Source organism: Bufo bufo, chromosome 8 (assembly GCF_905171765.1).
Source record: "Bufo bufo chromosome 8, aBufBuf1.1, whole genome shotgun sequence".
Taxonomy (NCBI): Eukaryota; Metazoa; Chordata; class Amphibia; order Anura; family Bufonidae; genus Bufo; species Bufo bufo.
This window is the reverse complement of record NC_053396.1, coordinates 109,607,518-109,629,411: the sequence shown is the minus strand read 5'-3', so window position 1 is coordinate 109,629,411 and position 21,894 is coordinate 109,607,518. Positions and strand designations below refer to the sequence as shown.

Genomic DNA, 21,894 nt, shown 5'->3' with positions numbered 1-21,894 from the left:
TCAGTGCACCCTAGCTCCACCAATGTACAGCTATCTCTCCCGAATCCTTCATACACATATACAGTTGGCTCGGCCTAGAGGACACATGCCCTAAATTGGGATAACGGAAAGTTGCTGCCTGTCAGCCCGGTGGGCCACCTATTTTCCCAAGAACAATAGGATTGGGCAGTTAAGTTCCAACTGGTCGATCCTCATCTCCTCCGACATCTGCTGTCGTGGACAGTTGGGAGTCCTCCTTACACATTAGATGGTTGGACATCCCACTGAAATCGGCAGGTTCGAAACCTAATGCGTATGGCAGCTATGACCGGCATTGTACCTGTGCTGTGGAGTAAAAGTAGAATTTTCAGGTCACAGGCATAGATTGCCATATCTCTTAATGCTTCAGCTCCCTCTCCAGTCATCCATACCAGAATTCAAATTGCTGGTTAAATGTCATCGCAGCATAATTGTTTGTGACATTATCCCCACGGTGAAGACTTGTTGTAATTTCCAAACGTAAAGCTTTGCTTCATTTACCTCAATCATCTAACAACATTTATTCCAAAGGGATTACTTCCCATTAATAATTATTGCCAGCAATGCTAGCACGCACTATTTTGGTATTTGCGTTTCGCCGATGGCAGGGATTGCTAGAAACTGTCAGAATATGCCCATGCAAAAGTTAGCAGACTACATAAGTAAGAGCCCACTGATTCTAAACACGTAAGTGGACTGCAACAATGATATTGTAATGTAAAGATGTAAATGAATGAAGTACAGTCAGGTCCATAAATATTGGGACATCGACAGAATTCTAACATTTTTGGCTCTATACACCACCACAATGGATTTGAAGTGAAACGAACAAGATGTACTTTAACTGCAGACTGTCAGCTTTAATTTGAGGGTATTTACATCCAAATCAGGTGAACGGTGTAGGAATTACAACAGTTTGCATATGTGCTTTCCACTTGTTAAGGGACCAAAAGTAATGGGACGGAATACTAATCATAAATCAAACTATCACTTTTTAATACTTGGTTGCAAATCCTTTGAAGTCAATTACAGCCTGAAGTCTGGAACGCATAGACATCACCAGACACTGGGTTTCATCCCTGGTGATGCTCTGCCAGGCCTCTACTGCAACTGTCTTCAGTTCCTGCCTGTTCTTGGGGCATTGTCCCTTCAGTTTTGTCTTCAGCAAGTGAAATGTATGCTCAATCGGATTCAGGTCAGGTGATTGACTTGGCCATTGCATAACATTCCACTTCTTTCCCTTAAAAAACTCTTTGGTTGCTTTTGCAGTATGCTTTGGGTCATTGTCCATCTGCACTTTGAAGCGCCGTCCAATAAGTTCTGAAGCATTTGGCTGAATATGAGCAGATAATATTGCCCGAAACACATCAGAATTCATCCTGCTGCTTTTGTCAGCAGTCACATCATCAATAAATACAAGAGAACCAGTTCCATTGGCAGCCATACATGGCTACGCCATGACAGTACCACCACCATGCTTCACTGATGAGGTGGTATGCTTAGGATCATGAGCAGTTCCTTTCCTACTCCATACTATTCTCTTCCCATCACTCTGGTACAAGTTGATCTTGGTCTCATCTGTCCATAGGATGTTGTTCCAGAACTCTGAAGGCTTTTTTAGATGTCATTTGGCAAACTCTAATCTGGCCTTCCTGTTTTTGAGGCTCACCAATGGTTTACATCTTGTGGTGAACCCTCTGTATTCACTCTGGTGAAGTCTTCTCTTGATTGTTGACTTTGACACACATACACCTACCTCCTGGAGAGTGTTCTTGATCTGGCCAACTGTTGTGAAGGGTGTTTTCTTCACCAGGGAAAGAATTCTTCGGTCATCCACCACAGTTGTTTTCTGTGGTCTTCCGGGTCTTTAAGTGTTGCTGAGCTCACCGATGCGTTCCTTCTTTTTAAGAATGTTCCAAACAGTTGTTTTGGCCATGCCTAATGTTTTTGCTATCTCTCTGATGGGTTTGTTTTGTTTTTTCAGCCTCATGATGGCTTGCTTCACTGATGGTGACAGCTCTTTGGATCTCATCTTGAGAGTGGAGAGTAACAGATTCCAAATGCAAATAGCACACTTGAAATGAACTCTGGACCTTTTATCTGCTCATTGTAATTGGGATAATGAGGGAATAACACACACCTGGCCATGGAACAGCTGAGAAGCCAATTGTCCCATTACTTTTGGTCCCTTAACAAGTGGGAGGCACATATGCAAACTATTGTAATTCCTACACCGTTCACCTGATTTGGATGTAAATACCCTCAAATTAAAGCTGACAGTCTGCAGTTAAAGCACATCTTGTTCGTTTCATTTCAAATCCATTGTGGTAGTGTATAGAGCCAAAACCCTTAGAATTGTGTCGATGTCCCAATATTTATGGACCTGACTGTATATGGATTTTAACTTGATGCTGGCGCTTCCGCCTATGTTAGCTTTGCTTATTCAGCTATATTATATTGTGGCTATGAAGAATGTTATTGATATCAGATGTATGTATTTTTTTTATTGATTTCGTGGTGCAAGGAAATAACTTACAGACAAAGTATATATGTTACGGCAGTGGGTGTGGACCCACTGTGTCACCTAAACAGATTTTTACTTTGGGCTGAATCTAAGGGCATTATCCTGGCAGTCCCCTGGTCTTCACCCTTTAATAGGGATCTGGAATTCACTGCAGGGGAATCACCAGGCTGCTGCTTCCTGGGTTAGTTTATATATGACACCAGACCCACGGGGTCAGAGACACCAGTGTAGGGCACGAGAGGTCAGTCAGAAATTGTAGTCGGGGGACAAACCAAAATCAGGGCAGGTGAAGTATGAGTAATTTGGTACATGGTCTGAGATCAGGACGAAAGAGCAATGCAGAGGCCAGCCACAGATCAGGTTAGGTCAGGAAGCGAAGGGTCGCAATCCAGGAAACTGACAGAAGTCGGGACATAGGCAGACAGTGACTATAGCACACCTTTGCAGGATACTTGCAGACTAGTAACCCATTGCTCAGGCACCCTTCCAAGGGTAAGGTGCCTTAAGTACCACAAGGAAGCCAGCTATAGGAGGGGGCAGATTAGGCTGCATGCTGTCCCTTTAAGATGCAGAGGCTGTCCTATGGCCAGAGGAAGAAAGGCCTTGCCGGCAAGCAGGCTACGAGGGACAGAGCAGCCCCAGCAGCTGTGCTTGCCGGGAAGGGGAGAACAGGAGGGGAGTCTGCGCTACTGGACTATAGAAACCTGGGACCGCTGTAACAATATATGACCTTATAAATGGCACAGTAATTCCCTTCTGTTGCTAAAAAGTGATTATAAATGTGTTGATTAGATTGGACATACCACCTCATACTTACTCAAAAACGTATTCTGCTTAGATGAAGTTTTACCCTAGCCACATTGGTGGGGGTTTGACTGCTAGGTCCTCCACTGATAAGAGAAACAGGGGCCCTGGCTGTGCCCCACAAAATGAATTGAGTGGCAGGTCAAGCATGAGCACTGCAGCTCCCTTTGTCTATGGGACTGCTGCCAATAGCCCAGTGCTTGTACTTGGTTATCTCTGGCAGTCCCATAGAGAGAGTGCATGCTCAACCTGCCCCCATTCTTGTGATCGGTGAGAATGGTGGAGATCCGACTGCAGGCAATCTGTTATCCCCTAACCTGTGGATCGGAGATAACGTCATCTAAGCAGGATACCCCCTTTAAAATATTTAGCTGCAGTATTAGGGCTTAATACAAATTACCTCTTGCTCCTCTTAATGACTGATGGCTCTCCCACTTCATGAGAACGGGTACCCAGTACCACCAAGAGGCCCCCGAAATGAATGGAGTAGCAGATCAGGCCTGCAATCTGCCACTCCTTTCATCCTTATGGGAGTTCCGGAAATAGCCAAGGTAGGCTGTACTCTGCTGTCTCTGGAACTCCCGTAGAGATGGAGCGGCAGTAGCAGCAATGCGCATACTCAGCCTACCTCCATTCGTTTCAGGAGGTGTGATCGTAGGGGTTCCAGCGGTAGGACCTCTACCAATCTATTCTGTGGATAGGGGGTAGCTTGTAATAACTGGAATACCCCTTTAAATTGAAGTGCAAGGCATATTGTTATTCATGGATACAACTTACTTCTATTATTATATCTCACTAAGAAAAATTAACTTGAAGCCAATAAGGTTTATCATTAGCCTTTGGCTTTGTGGCAGTTATACGGCTTTATCACTGAAGTTGCCTATGGCATTAGGGAACACTGAATTTAATAGAATGTGTCACTGATGTAATGGTAGAAATCACAGAATTGTAGGCAACGTCTTTGCTAAAAATACTGTAGGACAATTACAGTTATAGGAGGTTTAACACTAATCTAAAACAAGTTTAAAACGTTTTCTAGCAGGGGATTAAAAATCATTAAATATAGTTTTTATAGTGTGAATAAAGCCTTAATTTGCACCTTTTATAAAAATAAATGCCAATTCATGAGGGCATTCGTACGTAGCCATTCTCTGCATTATAGTAAGTACTAGAGGACTAAAACAATAAGTAAGCGACTATATGTCTGACATTGTCATTATGGTTACCAAAAAACCCATTGTGATATTCACGTTTTATATACCGCAGATGGAAAACACAATCAAGCAGTCTGAGAATGACCTGAACAAACTGCTAGAGTCCACCCGACGCCTACATGAAGAATACAAACCTTTGAAAGAGCATGTAGATGCCCTGAGAATGACTCTTGGTCTACAGAGGCTTCCGGACCTGTGTGAAGAAGAGGAAAAGCTGTCTCTGGAGTAAGTGGTATATATGAAAGTAAATGAAAATTAAACTCAGACTTAGGCCTCGTTCACATTTCCGTGTCTGTTTTACAGCCGAGAAGGTGTCCGTGAAGCATCTGTCAATATTTGTTTTTTATCTTCCTTATTTCATCCGTGTTCCACGGATGCTGCTCAGCTAAAAATCAATTTCCAGAGCTTCTCCTATCAGTGGTCAAAGAAAAACGGACGCAACACAGATGCCATGCGTTTTGTCCATGATTTTTACAGACCCATAGACTTCAATGTGCGTATTTGGTCCACATCACGGACCAAAGTAGTGCATGTCTCCGTGATTTTTTTTTACTGACCCGTGGTCAGTAAAATAATACTTATATGTACACAGACACATTAAAATAAATAGGTACAGTACAGACCAAAAGTTTGGACACACCTTCTCATTCAAAGAGTTTTCTTTATTTTCATGACTATGAAGGCATCAAAACTATGAATTAACACATGTGGAATTATATACATAACAAACAAGTGTGAAACAACTGAAAATATGTCATATTCTAGGTTCTTCAAAGTAGCCACCTTTTGCTTTGATTACTGCTTTGCACACTCTTGGCATTCTCTTGATGAGCTTCAAGAGGTAGTCCCCTGAAATGGTCTTCCAACAGTCTTGAAGGAGTTCCCAGAGATGCTTAGCACTTGTTGGCCCTTTTGCCTTCACACTGCGGTCCAGCTCACCCCAAACCATCTCGATTGGGTTCAGGTCCGGTGACTGTGGAGGCCAGGTCATCTGGCGCAGCACCCCATCACTCTCCTTCATGGTCAAATAGCCCTTACTTTCAAAGTTTTCCCAATTTTTCGGCTGACTGACTGACCTTCATTTCTTAGTAATGATGGCCACTCGTTTTTCTTTACTTAGCTGCTTTTTTCTTGCCATAATACAAATTCTAACAGTCTATTCAGTAGGACTATCAGCTGTGTATCCACCTGACTTCTTTTCAACGCAACTGATGGTCCCAACCCCATTTATAAGGCAAGGAATCCCACTTATTAAACCTGACAGGGCACACCTGTGAAGTGAAAACCATTTCAGGGGACTACCTCTTGAAGCTCATCAAGAGAATGCCAAGAGTGTGCAAAGCAGTAATCAAAGCAAAAGGTGGCTATTTTGAAGAACCTAGAATATGACATATTTTCAGTTGTTTCACACTTGTTTGTTATGTATATAATTCCACATGTGTTAATTCATAGTTTTGATGCCTTCAGTGTGAATCTACAATTTTCATAGTCATGAAAATAAAGAAAACTCTTTGAATGAGAAGGGGTGTCCAAACTTTTGGTCTGTACTGTACGTGTGCTGTGTCGGTGACTGTAATAGGTACGTAAATCGGTATGTGTACAGCCAATAGCAGGCTGCGCCGGTGACCAACCTTCCTAGTGGCAGCGGCCGTACAGGAGTCCGGAGCGACGCGGGTGCCAGGGAGAGGGGTAAGTATGATCTATAGGAGGGGCCCAGGCATTGTGGGGGCACTGGGGGGCATTTTTTGAATTAGATAGGGGATGTTGAATAAATTGGGTAACCCCTATCCATGTTAGAGCATGCGGATAAACGGCTCTCCTTTTGGGGAACCAGGCACGGATGGACCATAGATTATAACACATTGTATAATGCTTAACTTCTCCCATTTTTATTCCCATACCATTGGAAGATTTGCCACACAGATTATGCTGTCCAAAATGGATTTAAATGTAGTCAATCCTAATTGCTTCCAAAGCAACCAGATGATGACATGAAAGGCTGCCTGGAAAACTCAACTGACTTTTGGTTTCTTCTTCACATAGCCACACCACCGATTGATTAAAGGGGTTTTACAGGACTACGATACTGATGACCTGTCCTTAGGATAGGTCATCAATATCCGGTTGGTTGGGCTCCAACACCCAGCACTTTCACCATTCAGCTGGTAGAAGAAGCTGCGGCCACCAGGACACATACAGTGTATGGAGCCAAGAGCAGACGGCTCTGTACACCGTGCAGCGGCTATCTTGGTTACTGCAGCTCAGCTACCATTCACTATGTGTAAATGATTTTCTCTTTCTAACAAAGCTAGAACCAGCCTGGTACCTCACATGGATCCAGAGATTCCCCCCTTCATTGCTCCAGTTGCTTTGCTAGATTTAATTCAGGTTGGCAGCTCTGGGTGTGTCCTTTCTGCTGCAGCTCTTTCCCTGTAACTGTCACAGCTTCCAAGAGTACATTTGGCTGGTGGCAGTTGGAGGTGTGACCACTTTACCTTACAGATTAAACACCAGGGGTATCATTATGATGAACAGAATATTTCACAACTGGAGCATTTTTGTAATCAAAAGTAAATAAAAAAAGTAACTAGTTTTTCATGCTGAAATATATAAAAAACATGTACCAGTTAATAACAGTATATTAGCAAATGTTTTAAGTGAATATCCACCAGTTCTATTTTGTGTTCAATATTTTGTGGTCGGAATTTATATATATATATATATATATATATATATATATACACTGCTCAAAAAAATAAAGGGAACACTTAAACAACACAATGTAACTCCAAGTCAATCACACTTCTGTGAAATCAAACTGTCCACTTAGGAAGCAATTAGCAAGACACCCCCAATAAAGGAGTGGTTCTGCAGGTGGTGACCACAGACTACTTCTCAGTTCCTATGCTTCCTGGCTGATGTTTTGGTCACTTTTGACTGCTGGCGGTGCTTTCACTCTAGTGGTAGCATGAGACGGAGTCTACAACCCACACAAGTGGCTCAGGTAGTGCAGCTTATCCAGGATGGCACATCAATGCGAGCTGTGGCAAGAAGGTTTGCTGTGTCTGTCAGCGTAGTGTCCAGAGCATGGAGGCGCTACCAGGAGACAGGCCAGTACATCAGGAGACGTGGAGGAGGCCGTAGGTGGGCAACAACCCAGCAGCAGGACCGCTACCTCTGCCTTTGTGCAAGGAGGAACAGGAGGAGCATTGCCAGAGCCCTGCAAAATGACCTCCAGCAGGCCACAAATGTGCATGTGTCTGCTCAAACGGTCAGAAACAGACTCCATTAGGGTGATATGAGGGCCCAACGTCCACAGGTGGGGGTTGTGCTTACAGCCCAACACCGTGCAGGACGTTTGGCATTTGCCAGAGAATACCAAGATTGGCAAATTCGCCACTGGCGCCCTGCCCTGAAAGCAGGTTCACACTGAGCACATGTGACAGACGTGACAGAGTCTAGAGACGCCGTGGAGAACGTTCTGCTGCCTGCAACATCCTCCAGCATGACCGGTTTGGCATTAGGTCAGTAATGGTGTGGGGTGGCATTTCTTTGGAGGGCCGCACAGCCCTCCATGTGCTCGCCAGAGGTAGCCTGACTGCCATTAGGTACCGAGATGAGATCCTCAGACCCCTTGTGAGACCATATGCTGGTGCGGTTGGCCCTGGGTTCCTCCTAATGCAAGACAATGCTAGACCTCATGTGGCTGGAGTGTGTCAGCAGTTCCTGCAAGACGAAGGCATTGATGCTATGGACTGGCCCGCCCGTTCCCCAGACCTGAATCCAATTGAGCACATCTGGGACATCATGTCTCGCTCTATCCACCAACGTCACGTTGCACCACAGACTGTCCAGGAGTTGGCAGATGCTTTAGTCCAGGTCTGGGAGGAGATCCCTCAGGAGACCGTCCGCCACCTCATCAGTAGCATGCACAGGCGTTGTAGGGAGGTCATACAGGCACGTGGAGGCCACACACACTACTGAGCCCCCTTTTTTTACTTGTTTTAAGGACATTACATCAAAGTTGGATCAGCTTGTAGTGTGTTTTTCCACTTTAATTTTGAGTGTGACTCCAAATCCAGACCTCCATGGGTTGAAAAATTTGATTTCCATTTTTTCATTTTTGTGTGATTTTGTTGTCAGCACATTCAACTATGTAAAGAACAAAGTATTTCAGAAGAATATTTAATTAATTCAGATCTAGGATGTGTTATTTTTGTGTTCTCTTTATTTTTTTGAGCAGTGTGTATATGTGTATATATATATATATATATATATATATATATATATATATATATATATACACACACTGCTCAAAAAAATAAAGGGAACACAAAAATAGCACATCCTAGATCTGAATTAATTAAATATTTTTCTGAAATACTTTGTTCTTTACATAGTTGAATGTGCTGACAACAAAATCACACAAAAATAAAAAAATGGAAATCAAATTTTTTAACCCATAGAGGTCTGCATTTGGAGTCACACTCAAAATTAAAGTGGAAAAACACACTACAGGCTGATCCAACTTTGATGTAATGTCCTTAAAACAAGTCAAAATGAGGCTCAGTAGTGTGTGTGGCCTCCACGTGCCTGTATGACCTCCCTACAACGCCTGTGCATGCTCCTGATGAGGTGGCGGACGGTCTCCTGAGGGATCTCCTCCCAGACCTGGACTAAAGCATCTGCCAACTCCTGGACAGTCTGTGGTGCAACGTGACGTTGGTGGATAGAGCGAGACATGATGTCCCAGATGTGCTCAATTGGATTCAGGTCTGAGGAACGGGCGGGCCAGTCCATAGCATCAATGCCTTCATCTTGCAGGAACTGCTGACACACTCCAGCCACATGAGGTCTAGCATTGTCTTGCATTAGGAGGAACCCAGGGCCAACCGCACCAGCATATGGTCTCACAAGGGGTCTGAGGATCTCATCTCGGTACCTAATGGCAGTCAGGCTACCTCTGGCGAGCACATGGAGGGCTGTGCGGCCCTCCAAAGAAATGCCACCCCACACCATTACTGACCCAATGCCAAACCGGTCTTGCTGGAGGATGTTGCAGGCAGCAGAACGTTCTCCACGGCGTCTCCAGACTCTGTCACGTCTGTCACATGTGCTCAGTGTGAACCTGCTTTCATCTGTGAAGAGCACAGGGCGCCATGGGCGAATTTGCCAATCTTGGTGTTCTCTGGCAAATGCCAAACGCCAAACGTCCTGCACGGTGTTGGGCTGTAAGCACAACCCCCACCTGTGGACGTCGGGCCCTCATATCACCCTAATGGAGTCTGTTTCTGACCGTTTGAGCAGACACATACACATTTGTGGCCTGCTGGAGGTCATTTTGCAGGGCTCTGGCAGTGCTCCTCCTGTTCCTCCTTGCACAAAGGCGGAGGTAGCGGTCCTGCTGCTGGGTTGTTGCCCTCCTACGGCCTCCTCCATGTCTCCTGATGTACTGGCCTGTCTCCTGGTAGCGCCTCCATGCTCTGGACACTACGCTGACAGACACAGCAAACCTTCTTGCCACAGCTCGCATTGATGTGCCATCCTGGATAAGCTGCACTACCTGAGCCACTTGTGTGGGTTGTAGACTCCGTCTCATGCTACCCCTAGAGTGAAAGCACCGCCAGCATTCAAAAGTGACCAAAACATCAGCCAGGAAGCATAGGAACTGAGAAGTGGTCTGTGGTTACCACCTGCAGAACCACTCCTTTATTGGGGGTGTCTTGCTAATTGCCTATAATTTCCACCTGTTGTCTATCCCATTTGCACAACAGCATGTGAAATTGATTGTCACTCAGTGTTGCTTCCTAAGTGGACAGTTTGATTTCACAGAAGTGTGATTGACTTGGAGTTACATTGTGTTGTTTAAGTGTTCCCTTTATTTTTTTGAGCAGTGTATAATCTTTGAAGTATAACATGCTACATGAACGTAACTGCCACTAGAGGGCGCTTGGAAGCTTACTGAATACAGTGTCATTGCTTTTATATATAAGCATATCCAGTACACTCATAAGCTTCCTCTAATGGCAACACATTAAATTGAATTTACTGTGTTGTTTCTAGCACTTTCATGTGTTATCCTGCTGGATTTTCCATATTGAACTTCATCCCCTAGCCAAATGACTAGCACTTTACTATAATTTTGCAATGGAGTTGCCGCCTGCTATAATGGATAACACATTCACCATACCATAGACAATTATTCGATCAATAGATAATAACAGTAGTCTATTTCTTGACAAGGCTTTTAGGAACGTAACACTGGTTTTGAATGAAAATGTATTTAACACTTGTCCTTTTCTTGTAGCTATTTTGAAAAACAGAAAGCCGAGTGGCAAACAGAACCACAGGAGCCACCTATACCAGAATCCCTGGCAGCAGCAGCCGCAGCTGCCCAGCAGCTACAAGTAGCCAGAAAGCAGGATACCAGACAGACAGCTACATTCCGCCAGCAGCCGCCTCCAATGAAGGTATAGTGTCATCTGGTTTTGCCAACTACTGAACGCCATATACTATGTACTACAATAGCGTAGGGAAATTGTGTGCTCTTGCGTTTTTTTTCTTTGCTTCTGTATTTACTGTAGAATGTCAAACATGTGATCCCGTGAGTACAGGAGCTGTGCCCATGCGATCACCATGGAAGCTTTTGCTGCAACAGCCGGGACCTTAGATGGTGGGGTCAGTAACAGACCTTAGGTGGTGTGGTCAGTAACAGACCTTAGGTGGTGTGGTCAGTAACAGACCTTAGGTGGTGTGGTCAGTAACAGACCTTAGGTGGTGTGGTCAGTAACAGACCTTAGGTGGTGTGGTCAGTAACAGACCTTAGGTGGTGTGGTCAGTAACAGACCTTAGGTGGTGTGGTCAGTAACAGACCTTAGGTGGTGTGGTCAGTAACAGACCTTAGGTGGTGTGGTCAGTAACAGACCTTAGGTGGTGTGGTCAGTAACAGACCTTAGGTGGTGTGGTCAGTAACAGACCCTTAGGTGGTGTGGTCAGTAACAGACCCTTAGGTGGTGTGGTCAGTAACAGACCCTTAGGTGGTGTGGTCAGTAACAGACCCTTAGGTGGTGTGGTCAGTAACAGACCCTTAGGTGGTGTGGTCAGTAACAGACCCTTAGGTGGTGTGGTCAGTAACAGACCCTTAGGTGGTGTGGTCAGTAACAGACCCTTAGGTGGTGTGGTCAGTAACAGACCCTTAGGTGGTGTGGTCAGTAACAGACCCTTAGGTGGTGTGGTCAGTAACAGACCCTTAGGTGGTGTGGTCAGTAACAGACCCTTAGGTGGTGTGGTCAGTAACAGACCCTTAGGTGGTGTGGTCAGTAACAGACCCTTAGGTGGTGTGGTCAGTAACAGACCCTTAGGTGGTGTGGTCAGTAACAGACCCTTAGGTGGTGTGGTCAGTAACAGACCCTTAGGTGGTGTGGTCAGTAACAGACCCTTAGGTGGTGTGGTCAGTAACAGACCCTTAGGTGGTGTGGTCAGTAACAGACCCTTAGGTGGTGTGGTCAGTAACAGACCCTTAGGTGGTGTGGTCAGTAACAGACCCTTAGGTGGTGTGGTCAGTAACAGACCCTTAGGTGGTGTGGTCAGTAACAGACCCTTAGGTGGTGTGGTCAGTAACAGACCCTTAGGTGGTGTGGTCAGTAACAGACCCTTAGGTGGTGTGGTCAGTAACAGACCCTTAGGTGGTGTGGTCAGTAACAGACCCTTAGGTGGTGTGGTCAGTAACAGACCCTTAGGTGGTGTGGTCAGTAACAGACCCTTAGGTGGTGTGGTCAGTAACAGACCCTTAGGTGGTGTGGTCAGTAACAGACCCTTAGGTGGTGTGGTCAGTAACAGACCCTTAGGTGGTGTGGTCAGTAACAGACCCTTAGGTGGTGTGGTCAGTAACAGACCCTTAGGTGGTGTGGTCAGTAACAGACCCTTAGGTGGTGTGGTCAGTAACAGACCCTTAGGTGGTGTGGTCAGTAACAGACCCTTAGGTGGTGTGGTCAGTAACAGACCCTTAGGTGGTGTGGTCAGTAACAGACCCTTAGGTGGTGTGGTCAGTAACAGACCCTTAGGTGGTGTGGTCAGTAACAGACCCTTAGGTGGTGTGGTCAGTAACAGACCCTTAGGTGGTGTGGTCAGTAACAGACCCTTAGGTGGTGTGGTCAGTAACAGACCCTTAGGTGGTGTGGTCAGTAACAGACCTTAGGTGGTGTGGTCAGTAACAGTAAATGGTTAGATGGACAGACGGGGCTGCCTTTGTCACCCTGTCATCTTCCCTCCTTTCTCCATGACTTGATTGTAAGGTGTCATTGGGTTGCTATGGAAGCCAGGGGCCCCTAGGTCTGCCACCTTGGTACACCTTTTAGGTTCTGCCAGGCGGAAGTGCTGATTAGGATGCCTGTCAGCAACACAGAGTTATTACAGTGTATTATATGAGCACTCAAGCTCATGCATGGTCAAGTCCTATAGTGGGACTAACAAAAATTCTAAAAAGTTTAAAATACAAATAAATATTTTCTCCCCATTAAAATGCATTCTCGCGTCAAAATACATATATTTGGCATTGCCACATTCATAATGACCTGAACAATTAAATGATCACGTTATTTAAACTGCATGGTGCTTTTTTTTTTTTTTATATTTACCCCAATTGAAAAAACCCTCACACAACTCTGTGGATGAAAGGATAAAAAAATTGATACTCTCAGAATATTGCAACACAAAAAAAACTATAGAAAAAGTGTTTTTATTGTGTAAAAGTAGGAGGAAAAAAAAAAAACTCTACACACATTTATTATTGGTGTAATGGTACTGACTAATTAAATATGAGGTAATATGTTTTTTACATTCCTCCTTCCAGAAAAAAAACCTAATAAAAGTACCTCAAATCGGTGTCATTGAAAAATAAAACCATCCCACTAAGAAACAAGACTTCAAATGTCGACAGAAAAAATCACTTAAAATGTGATGAAAAAAAAATAATAAAGACCCAAACAGGCCTGGTTGTTAAGGGATTAAGCATTAGTTTGTTGCTGCATACTGGAAGTTGTAGTTTGGCCTGAGAACCACAGGTTGGGACTACTGCCGTAAATCATAGACTGTCATCAAATGTTTCTTCATTTAGAGGCTTGAATGTTTTATCACCTGCATGGAGGATTATAAAGCTCTGTCATAGGATGTAGTTATGCTTCATCTTTCAAAAGATTTAAATTTTACTAGCTATGTGTTCTAGACTTGAGGAGAATGGTTGTTGATTCAGGAATTTATTCTGATTTGAAGTCAAGAAGGAATTTTGGCTTCTAACTTCAACATTCTAAAGCCAACATTACAGAAGAATAGGTTGAAATAGATGAACTTGTGTTTTTTAACCCACTATGTTGCTCTATGGAGGTATCAGAGGTCTCATCAGCTTTTGTTTCCATTCACAACATTTTTTGCTTGTCCTCCATAGTAGACTGATATGCGGTAGCTCTCTGTCTATGTGGCTATGTGCTCTTAGGGCATATTACATTATCCTCAAAGGATAAACCCTACATATTAAGCTGGGCAGTAGGCACATTAGGGTAGATACCACAATTTTGGGTAATAATATGTATGGTCAGCTACTCTGTTTTGTATCACAAGCTCTTAGGAATGTATATTCTGCAATTGTGATACAGAATGACTCTTTTTCTATGTTAAAGGGGTTTTCCTAGATTCTTGGATAGGTCATCAGTATCTGATCGGTGGGGGTCCAACACCTGGGACCCCCGCCGATCAGCTGTTTGAAAAGGCACTCGCAGTATCACTGCGTCCTTCTTTCAGCTCACGAGCAAAAGCGCCGTACGTTGGTTGTAGGGCTGCAGTAAACGATTATTTTAGTAATCGAGTATTCTATCGATTTTTTTATTTTATTTTTTACGATTAATCGAGTAATCTAATAAGAAAAAAAATAATAGACTGTTTTCCGTTATAAAAACTCAGACCCCTTGCCATTAGTCCCCAACACCCTTTGTTCCCCACTGTGCGATCAGCCCAAGTGCATCAGTTCCCCCCAGTGCCATCAGCTCTCCCCACCCAGTGCCATCAGCTCTCCCCACCCAGTGCCATCAGCTCTCCCCACCCAGTGCCATCAGCTCTCCCCACCCAGTGCCATCAGCTCTCCCCACCTAGTGCCACCAGCTCTCCCCACCCAGTGCCACCAGCTCTCCCCACCCAGTGCCACCAGCTCTCCCCACCCAGTGCCACCAGCTCTCCCCACCCAGTGCCACCAGCTCTCCCCACCCAGTGCCATCAGCTCCATCGTTCTGCGCTGCTCTGCTCCTGATGTCACACAGTGCGTCAGGTCACTGTGTGCGTACGTCAGGAGGTCAGAGCAGCGCGGGACCATGGACGTACTGTGGAGTGTCCGGAAGCGCTTCACTCCCGCTCTGTGGTCACATGACACAAACGAAACTTCGATGCAAAAAATTTGCATCAAGGATTTTTTTGTGTCGAATTACTCGATTTAATCGAGTAATCGTTTCAGCCCTAATTGGTTGTGCTTTGTACCACAACTCAGCCCCGTTCACTTCAGTGGGGCTGAGCTGCACCTAGGTCATGTAAGCAATGAACATGTTTAAAAAATGCATCTTCTAAACATGTATTTTATTTCCCCAGGCCTGCTTGTCTTGTCACCAGCAGATCCATCGCAATGCCCCCATTTGCCCACTCTGCAAAGCAAAGAGTCGGTCTCGAAATCCAAAGAAGCCAAAACGGAAGCAAGATGAATAGAAGATTGTAGCCTCATTCTAAACGAGAAGTCCCTTTCCCCTTCCATACTTTCTAGTAACAATGTAACCTTGCTCGCCCTGAAGCCTGTGAAACCTTGAACAGAACGTGTGGTGTTTTTCTATTTAACGTGTTGTAAGCACAATGGGCCTGTTTTTTTTTACCGTGGTGCAGTTTTAGCATAAAACAGCTGCAAAACTACAGCCAAATATTGTACCTGTTTTCTGCTGCAGCCATACATTCCCAGTGTTTGTTGTAATTATTATTATTTTTTGTTAAAAAGGGATAAGCGATAAGAATTGACATTTTTGGTGCTATTTTCACATCCTGCCCTTTGAACAAAATTTTCCATTGCTATCAGAGGATAAGTGCATTTACTTAAGACTAAAAGAACACTCTAAATGATTACTTTAAAATGCCTCAATTACATGCCTCTCGCAAGCAAATGGATCGAAAAAATAAAAGGGAAGAAAAAAAAATCCTAATAAAAAGGTATTGTGTCTACTTGTGCATAAGTGACAAGATCATGCAAGGCTAAAGTATCTGCTAGAGATTTACTATGCAGCCTACGTCCACTTTCACACAGTCTAGTTTTCTGCCATTTAAAAATGCACAAAAAACACCAGCTTGGTTTATATGTAGCATCTTTGCTGATTGCAGGAAAAGGACCTGTGGTGAAGTCACTCCGGTCATCACATGATCTTTTATTATGGTGATGGATCATGTGATGACCGGAGTGACGTCACCACAGGTCCTTTTCCTGCAATCAGCAAAGAAGGAGACCGAGGAGAAGCCGGGCTTCGCGATCAAGTGGATTAAGGTAAGTTAAAATTATATATATTTTTTTTAACCCCTCCAGCACTATTGTACTATGCATTCTGTATTCAGAATGCTATTATTTTCCCTTATAACCATGTTATAAGGAAAAATAATAAAATGATCGGGTCCCCATCCCGATCGTCTCCTAGCAACCGTGCGTGAAAATCGCACTGCATCCGCACTTGCTTGCGGATGCTTGCGATTTTCACGCAGCCCCATTCACTTCTATGGGGCCTGCGTTGCGTGGAAATCGAAAAATATAGAGCATGCTGCGATTTACACTCAACGCAGAAGTGATGCATGAAAATCAACGCTCATGTGCACAGCCCCATAGAAATGAATGGGTCCGGATTCAGTGCGGGTGCAATGCGTTCACCTCACGCATTGCACCCGCGCGGAATACTCGCCCGTGTGAAAGGGGCCTTACTGTTAGTAGAGCTCAGGAATGGTCCTGGTTTTCCTTATTCAGGCTTGTGAAGTAGCCAAAGGCTAAGATATCCTTCACGATGGCTGTCCAAAGGTCCTGAGGCACTCAGAAGAGGTGTCCAATAACCCTTTGGGGGTCTCCTTTCGGTAGTATTCTGATTGAATCAAGTACTTCAGCTCAGGGCTGAGGTATAGCTGAGGGCTCTGGATAACAGGCTGCAGTTGACACAACTGGTCTCTCTCAACTGCCACTGGAGCTGGTTCTGAAACCTGATCTAACTGGCTAGGCCTGAGCTAAGCTATATATATGGGAGGTATTATCTCCCCCTAGTGGTAAGCTCAATGCACCTGTTAGCAGGGATGATGCATAAGGACATATTGTAGCTTAACAACAGGCTATAAAAGGCATTATAAAGTACAATACAACAACTTTGCAGTACCCACGAGGGTAGTGGGACCTGCATACTCCTCCTGAAAAATACAAAAGAGAACAATCCTGCAGGCATAAAAAACAGTACCATAACCTATATAAATACTTTTTCTTGAGATCTGAGAAGCAATTGGTTAGGCACAATTGTAAATATCAGGCAATCATCACATTTGTGGTAAACAAGTCGAAAGGGTCGTTGCTTCTTTTCTCTGGAGACGGATGAACAGGGGCGCTGACCTGGCACAGTGGAACAATAACAACCAGGATAGTCCATAATGGGGAAAATGATGAACATGGAATGTAGGTCAGGAGGCTCACAGGGCATGAGTCCGTTCTGAGCATAGGGGATGTAAAGATGATGAAAAACACAGAGGCTCAGATGCGTTAGAGTCTATTTCTGGGCATAGTCTTGAACGTTGCATCAACAAAACAAATAAGACTGTAGAGAGTCCTTGGAGTAAGGCAAATAATCAGAGTCAAGAAGTCTCTTACTCAGGCTCTGTAGTCTCATCAAAAAGTGACATTTGTAATCCACATTAGACTGGAGTGTCTGGTAGGTCTCCATTGATTCTGAATTAAGTACTCCCTATAACGAGCAGGTAATTGTCCCTTTGTAATCCGACTGGATCTGCGAAGTAGGGGTTCTTCTTCTGACCTTGGCTCAGGGGAACTTGGTACTTCTGGAGTTTCTGGTACTTCCGGAACTACTTCTTGAGGCGGTTCCTCTGGCTGATGTGGCACTGTACTGACTGGTGCAGGCACAGCAATGTTTAACCATGGTGTAAGGAACCATTGTAGTGGATCTGTTTCTTTCATTAGTCTTTCAACAGTTTGTATATGCTCTACAGACTTAACTGGTAGTTCAGGCACTTGAATTGGAGGTTGATGTCCCTCTGTAACAATCTCATCTGGAAGAATTCCTCCTGGAGTATATTTCTCCTTGTTACACAATTTCAAGCGATTGCGATGAACTATTTGAGGTGATTTGTTTTCTCTGGTGATCTCATAAGTGAAAAGAAAAAACAGGCACTCACCAGCTGGTATGTAATAAAATCACACATAAAATAAATATAAAATACAATGTATCATAAAATCAATATGCACTGGGATCAGTGGTCTGGGCACATGTGATTCGATCTTATTCGCTCTATATATAGCTAGCAGGATGGATATATTGCTATGTAACAATATGCTTCAAAGAATAATTGCTTCAATCAGTTAAATTAATAAAATAAACTAAAGCTGTGCGTTATAAGTGAAATCAATATCCTGTAAATAAAATCAAACAATAAAAGTCCTGTGAAAAGAATAATATCCTGTGAAAAAATATATATAGGAAAAAAGTGTCCTATGAAAAATAGGATCAATATCCTGTGAAAAATATCCTGTGAAGAAAATCTTGTAGATACCTAGTAGTGTCTTCTTATGTGAAAGCTGTGTCCATACAATGTAACGCTGATGTAGCAATATAGATCAACAGATTTACTTTTCTTATGTAGAAGCTGTATCCAATACAGTGTAGCGCTAATGTAGCAATATAGATCAACAGATTTATTCTGTTAATATTGTAGATTTCAACAGCATACAGTCCGCACTCAGGGTTCAGTAAGGCATATGTTAGAGTATAAGAGGTGATCGGGTTTTGTAAATGGGGCGTCCCCCTATTTGTAAACCCTCTTACCTTGCCCTTTAGAATGCCTGTCGCTTGTATTGTTGATGCTCCAATGATCGCTGGGTCCTTTGTATCTCCCGAAATAAGATCCGATACTTTTAGTTTCCTGCTTGTTGCTCTCAGGTCTCGGCGTTCCACGTAGTCTCCTTGCGTGTCACCGTCCAGGAAGCACTCTGCAGGATTCGCGTAATCTTGCGATAAGTTAAACCAGCTTCTCTTTCACTGGCATCCAGATCTGCATAAAGATCCTATATTGACCAATAATGGATAGGTCTTTGCTCGGGTTCAGGTGGGTAGTTTGTCGCTCGCAGGACCAGCCAGACACGTTTCGAGGGTTCTCCCTCTTCCTCAGTGGCTATAATGCGAGTACTACTACCCTCTTCTTTATATACTCCGGCTTTCAAAAACCCCACCAAAACCCAGCATGGATTTGTAGTATTCACATTTGGCTCTTTACTATATCCTCAATGCATCATGTTTATATATATATATATATATATATATATATATATATATATATATATATATATACACTCACCTAAAGAATTATTAGGAACACCATACTAATACGGTGTTGGACCCCCTTTTGCCTTCAGAACTGCCTTAATTCTACCTGGCATTGATTCAACAAGGTGCTGATAGCATTCTTTAGAAATGTTGGCCCATATTGATAGGATAGCATCTTGCAGTTGATGGAGATTTGAGGGATGCACATCCAGGGCACGAAGCTCCCGTTCCACCACATCCCAAAGATGCTCTATTGGGTTGAGATCTGGTGACTGTGGGGGCCATTTTAGTACAGTGAACTCATTGTCATGTTCAAGAAACCAATTTGAAATGATTCGAGCTTTGTGACATGGTGCATTATCCTGCTGGAAGTAGCCATCAGAGGATGGATACATGTTCTCCTTCTGTTTACGCCAAATTCGGACTCTACCATTTGAATGTCTCAACAGAAATCGAGACTCATCAGACCAGGCAACATTTTTCCAGTCTTCAACAGTCCAATTTTGGTGAGCTCGTGCAAATTGTAGCCTCTTTTTCCTATTTGTAGTGGAGATGAGTGGTACCCGGTGGGGTCTTCTGCTGTTGTAGCCCATCCGCCTCAAGGTTGTGCGTGTTGTGGCTTCACAAATGCTTTGCTGCATACCTCGGTTGTAACGAGTGGTTATTTCAGTCAACGTTGCTCTTCTATCGGCTTGAATCAGTCGGCCCATTCTCCTCTGACCTCTAGCATCCACAAGGCATTTTTGCCCACAGGACTGCCGCATACTGGATGTTTTTCCCTTTTCACACCATTCTTTGTAAACCCTAGAAATGGTTGTGTGTGAAAATCCCAGTAACTGAGCAGATTGTGAAATACTCAGACCGGCCCGTCTGGCACCAACAACCATGCCAAGCTCAAAATTGCTTAAATCACCTTTCTTTCCCATTCTGACATTCAGTTTGGAGTTCAGGAGATTGTCTTGACCAGGACCATACCCCTAAATGCATTGAAACAACTGCCATGTGATTGGTTGACTAGATAATTGCATTAATGAGAAATAGAACAGGTGTTCCTAATAATTCTTTAGGTGAGTGTATATATATCTCTATAAACTCATTTACCTTTATTTATACAACTTATACATTTTTTTAATTTTTTTTTTTAATTGGTATTTATAAAATTTTAAAACACAAGCTTAAAACTCAGAGCGTCATCCTTTGGATTCTTTTTCCTTCTTTTCGATCTCTCTATATTAAATTAGTAATATGTTTTGGTTAGCATTTTCTTTAGCTTTTTCTTTTTCTTTGAATCCTCCAACTCTTAATATTTGGATCTCTACATCTTTCTAATTTGTATTATAGAGATATAGGAATTTCAATATCTACAGAAATCATACAACCGCATCGAAAAATCCCAAAAACGCATCAAACTCAAAAAACCGCATATGCGTTTTCCATGCGTTTCGGTGCGTTTTTTACGGATTCCTCTTTCTCATGTTAATCTCTATTGTCCCATATCAATTAATAATTTTCATCCCTATTTGGGGACAAAGGACTGAGAATTTTTTAGAGAATATTGTTGAATGGTTTTAATGGGATCTATCTGGTTCCCCATATCTGTTAGTACCCCTTCTCTCTCCTGGGTTCCTTTGGACTTTTTCAGTATTTTTTTATTTTATTTTCATTTGGATTACATTTGTTACATTGGATGAATAGGTGAATCATCGAAAAAACAGAGCACCTTAACCACATTAACAGATACGGGTGAGCCACGATATAAATATATTCTACTATTGATCTCATAAGTGTCAGTTGCTGGATTAGGGATAGCTGAAATGATGTAGGGAACTCTTTCCCACTTACTATCCAATTTGCTGGTGCGATGGTTGTTCTTTAGCCACACATAATCACCAATTTCAAGAGGCTCTGCTTTGGCAGATTGTTCATAATCCTTTTGCTGTTTTTTGTGAGCATGTTACATGCGTTGGTGAACAATTTCTTGTGCATCAGCTAGACGTCTTTGGTGTTCGCTCACCCAATCAGTTTTTGGCAATGGATTGATGGCATCTGCCACTTGTACGTCCAAAGTATGGTCAGCAGGTAGTTTACCTTGTCGTCCAAACATGAGATAGTAAGGTGTATACCCCGTGGAACAGTGAATGATATTATTATAGGTATACATCAATTGAGGTAGAAGAGTAGGCCAATCATTTCTGGTAGCAGGTGGCACAGCTCTAAGCATTTCTATTAGGGTCTGGTTCATTTTTTCACAAAGTCCATTACCTTGGGGATGGTAAGCTGTTGTTCTGATTTTCTGGCAATGGTGAAGTGAACACAGTTCCTTGAAGAGTTGCGACTCAAAGGCAGATCCTTGATCTGTAAGGATTTTCTCTGGACATCCGTATGGTAACAGGAAATGTTTCCAGAAGGCATCTGCAGTTGTTTTAGCGGTCAAGTCCTTAACAGGTACGGCTACAACAAATTTGGTGTAGTAGTCAATGATGGTCATAGTGTATGTGTAACCTGAGGGACTTGGTTCCAGCTTCACATGGTCAATTGCAACGATCTCCAATGGTTTTTGGCTTACAATAGGATGTAAAGGTGCTTTTTGGTCATGCTTTTCACCTCATCCAATAGCACAGGCGGAACACTCTCGACACCACTTCTCAATGTCTTCTCGCATTCCAATCCAATAGAATCGTCTACGGACGGTAGCTTATGTCTTCTGCACGCCAAAGTGTCCTGATTTGTCATGGTACAT

General features: G+C 43.5%; 1 protein-coding gene across 1 annotated transcript in view; it reads left to right on the top strand.

The window, feature by feature from the left end:
* Window positions 1–15,791, top strand: part of ZC4H2 (zinc finger C4H2-type containing) — a 29,199-nt gene extending 13,408 nt beyond the window's left edge. The window contains exons 3-5 of the mRNA XM_040442669.1: window positions 4,613–4,785; window positions 10,868–11,030; window positions 15,190–15,791. Of these exons, the coding sequence (XP_040298603.1) occupies window positions 4,613–4,785; window positions 10,868–11,030; window positions 15,190–15,303 (450 nt within the window). The 3' untranslated portion in view covers window positions 15,304–15,791. The remainder of the gene's footprint in view (window positions 1–4,612; window positions 4,786–10,867; window positions 11,031–15,189) is intronic.
* The last annotated feature ends 6,103 nt before the right edge of the window (window positions 15,792–21,894 follow it).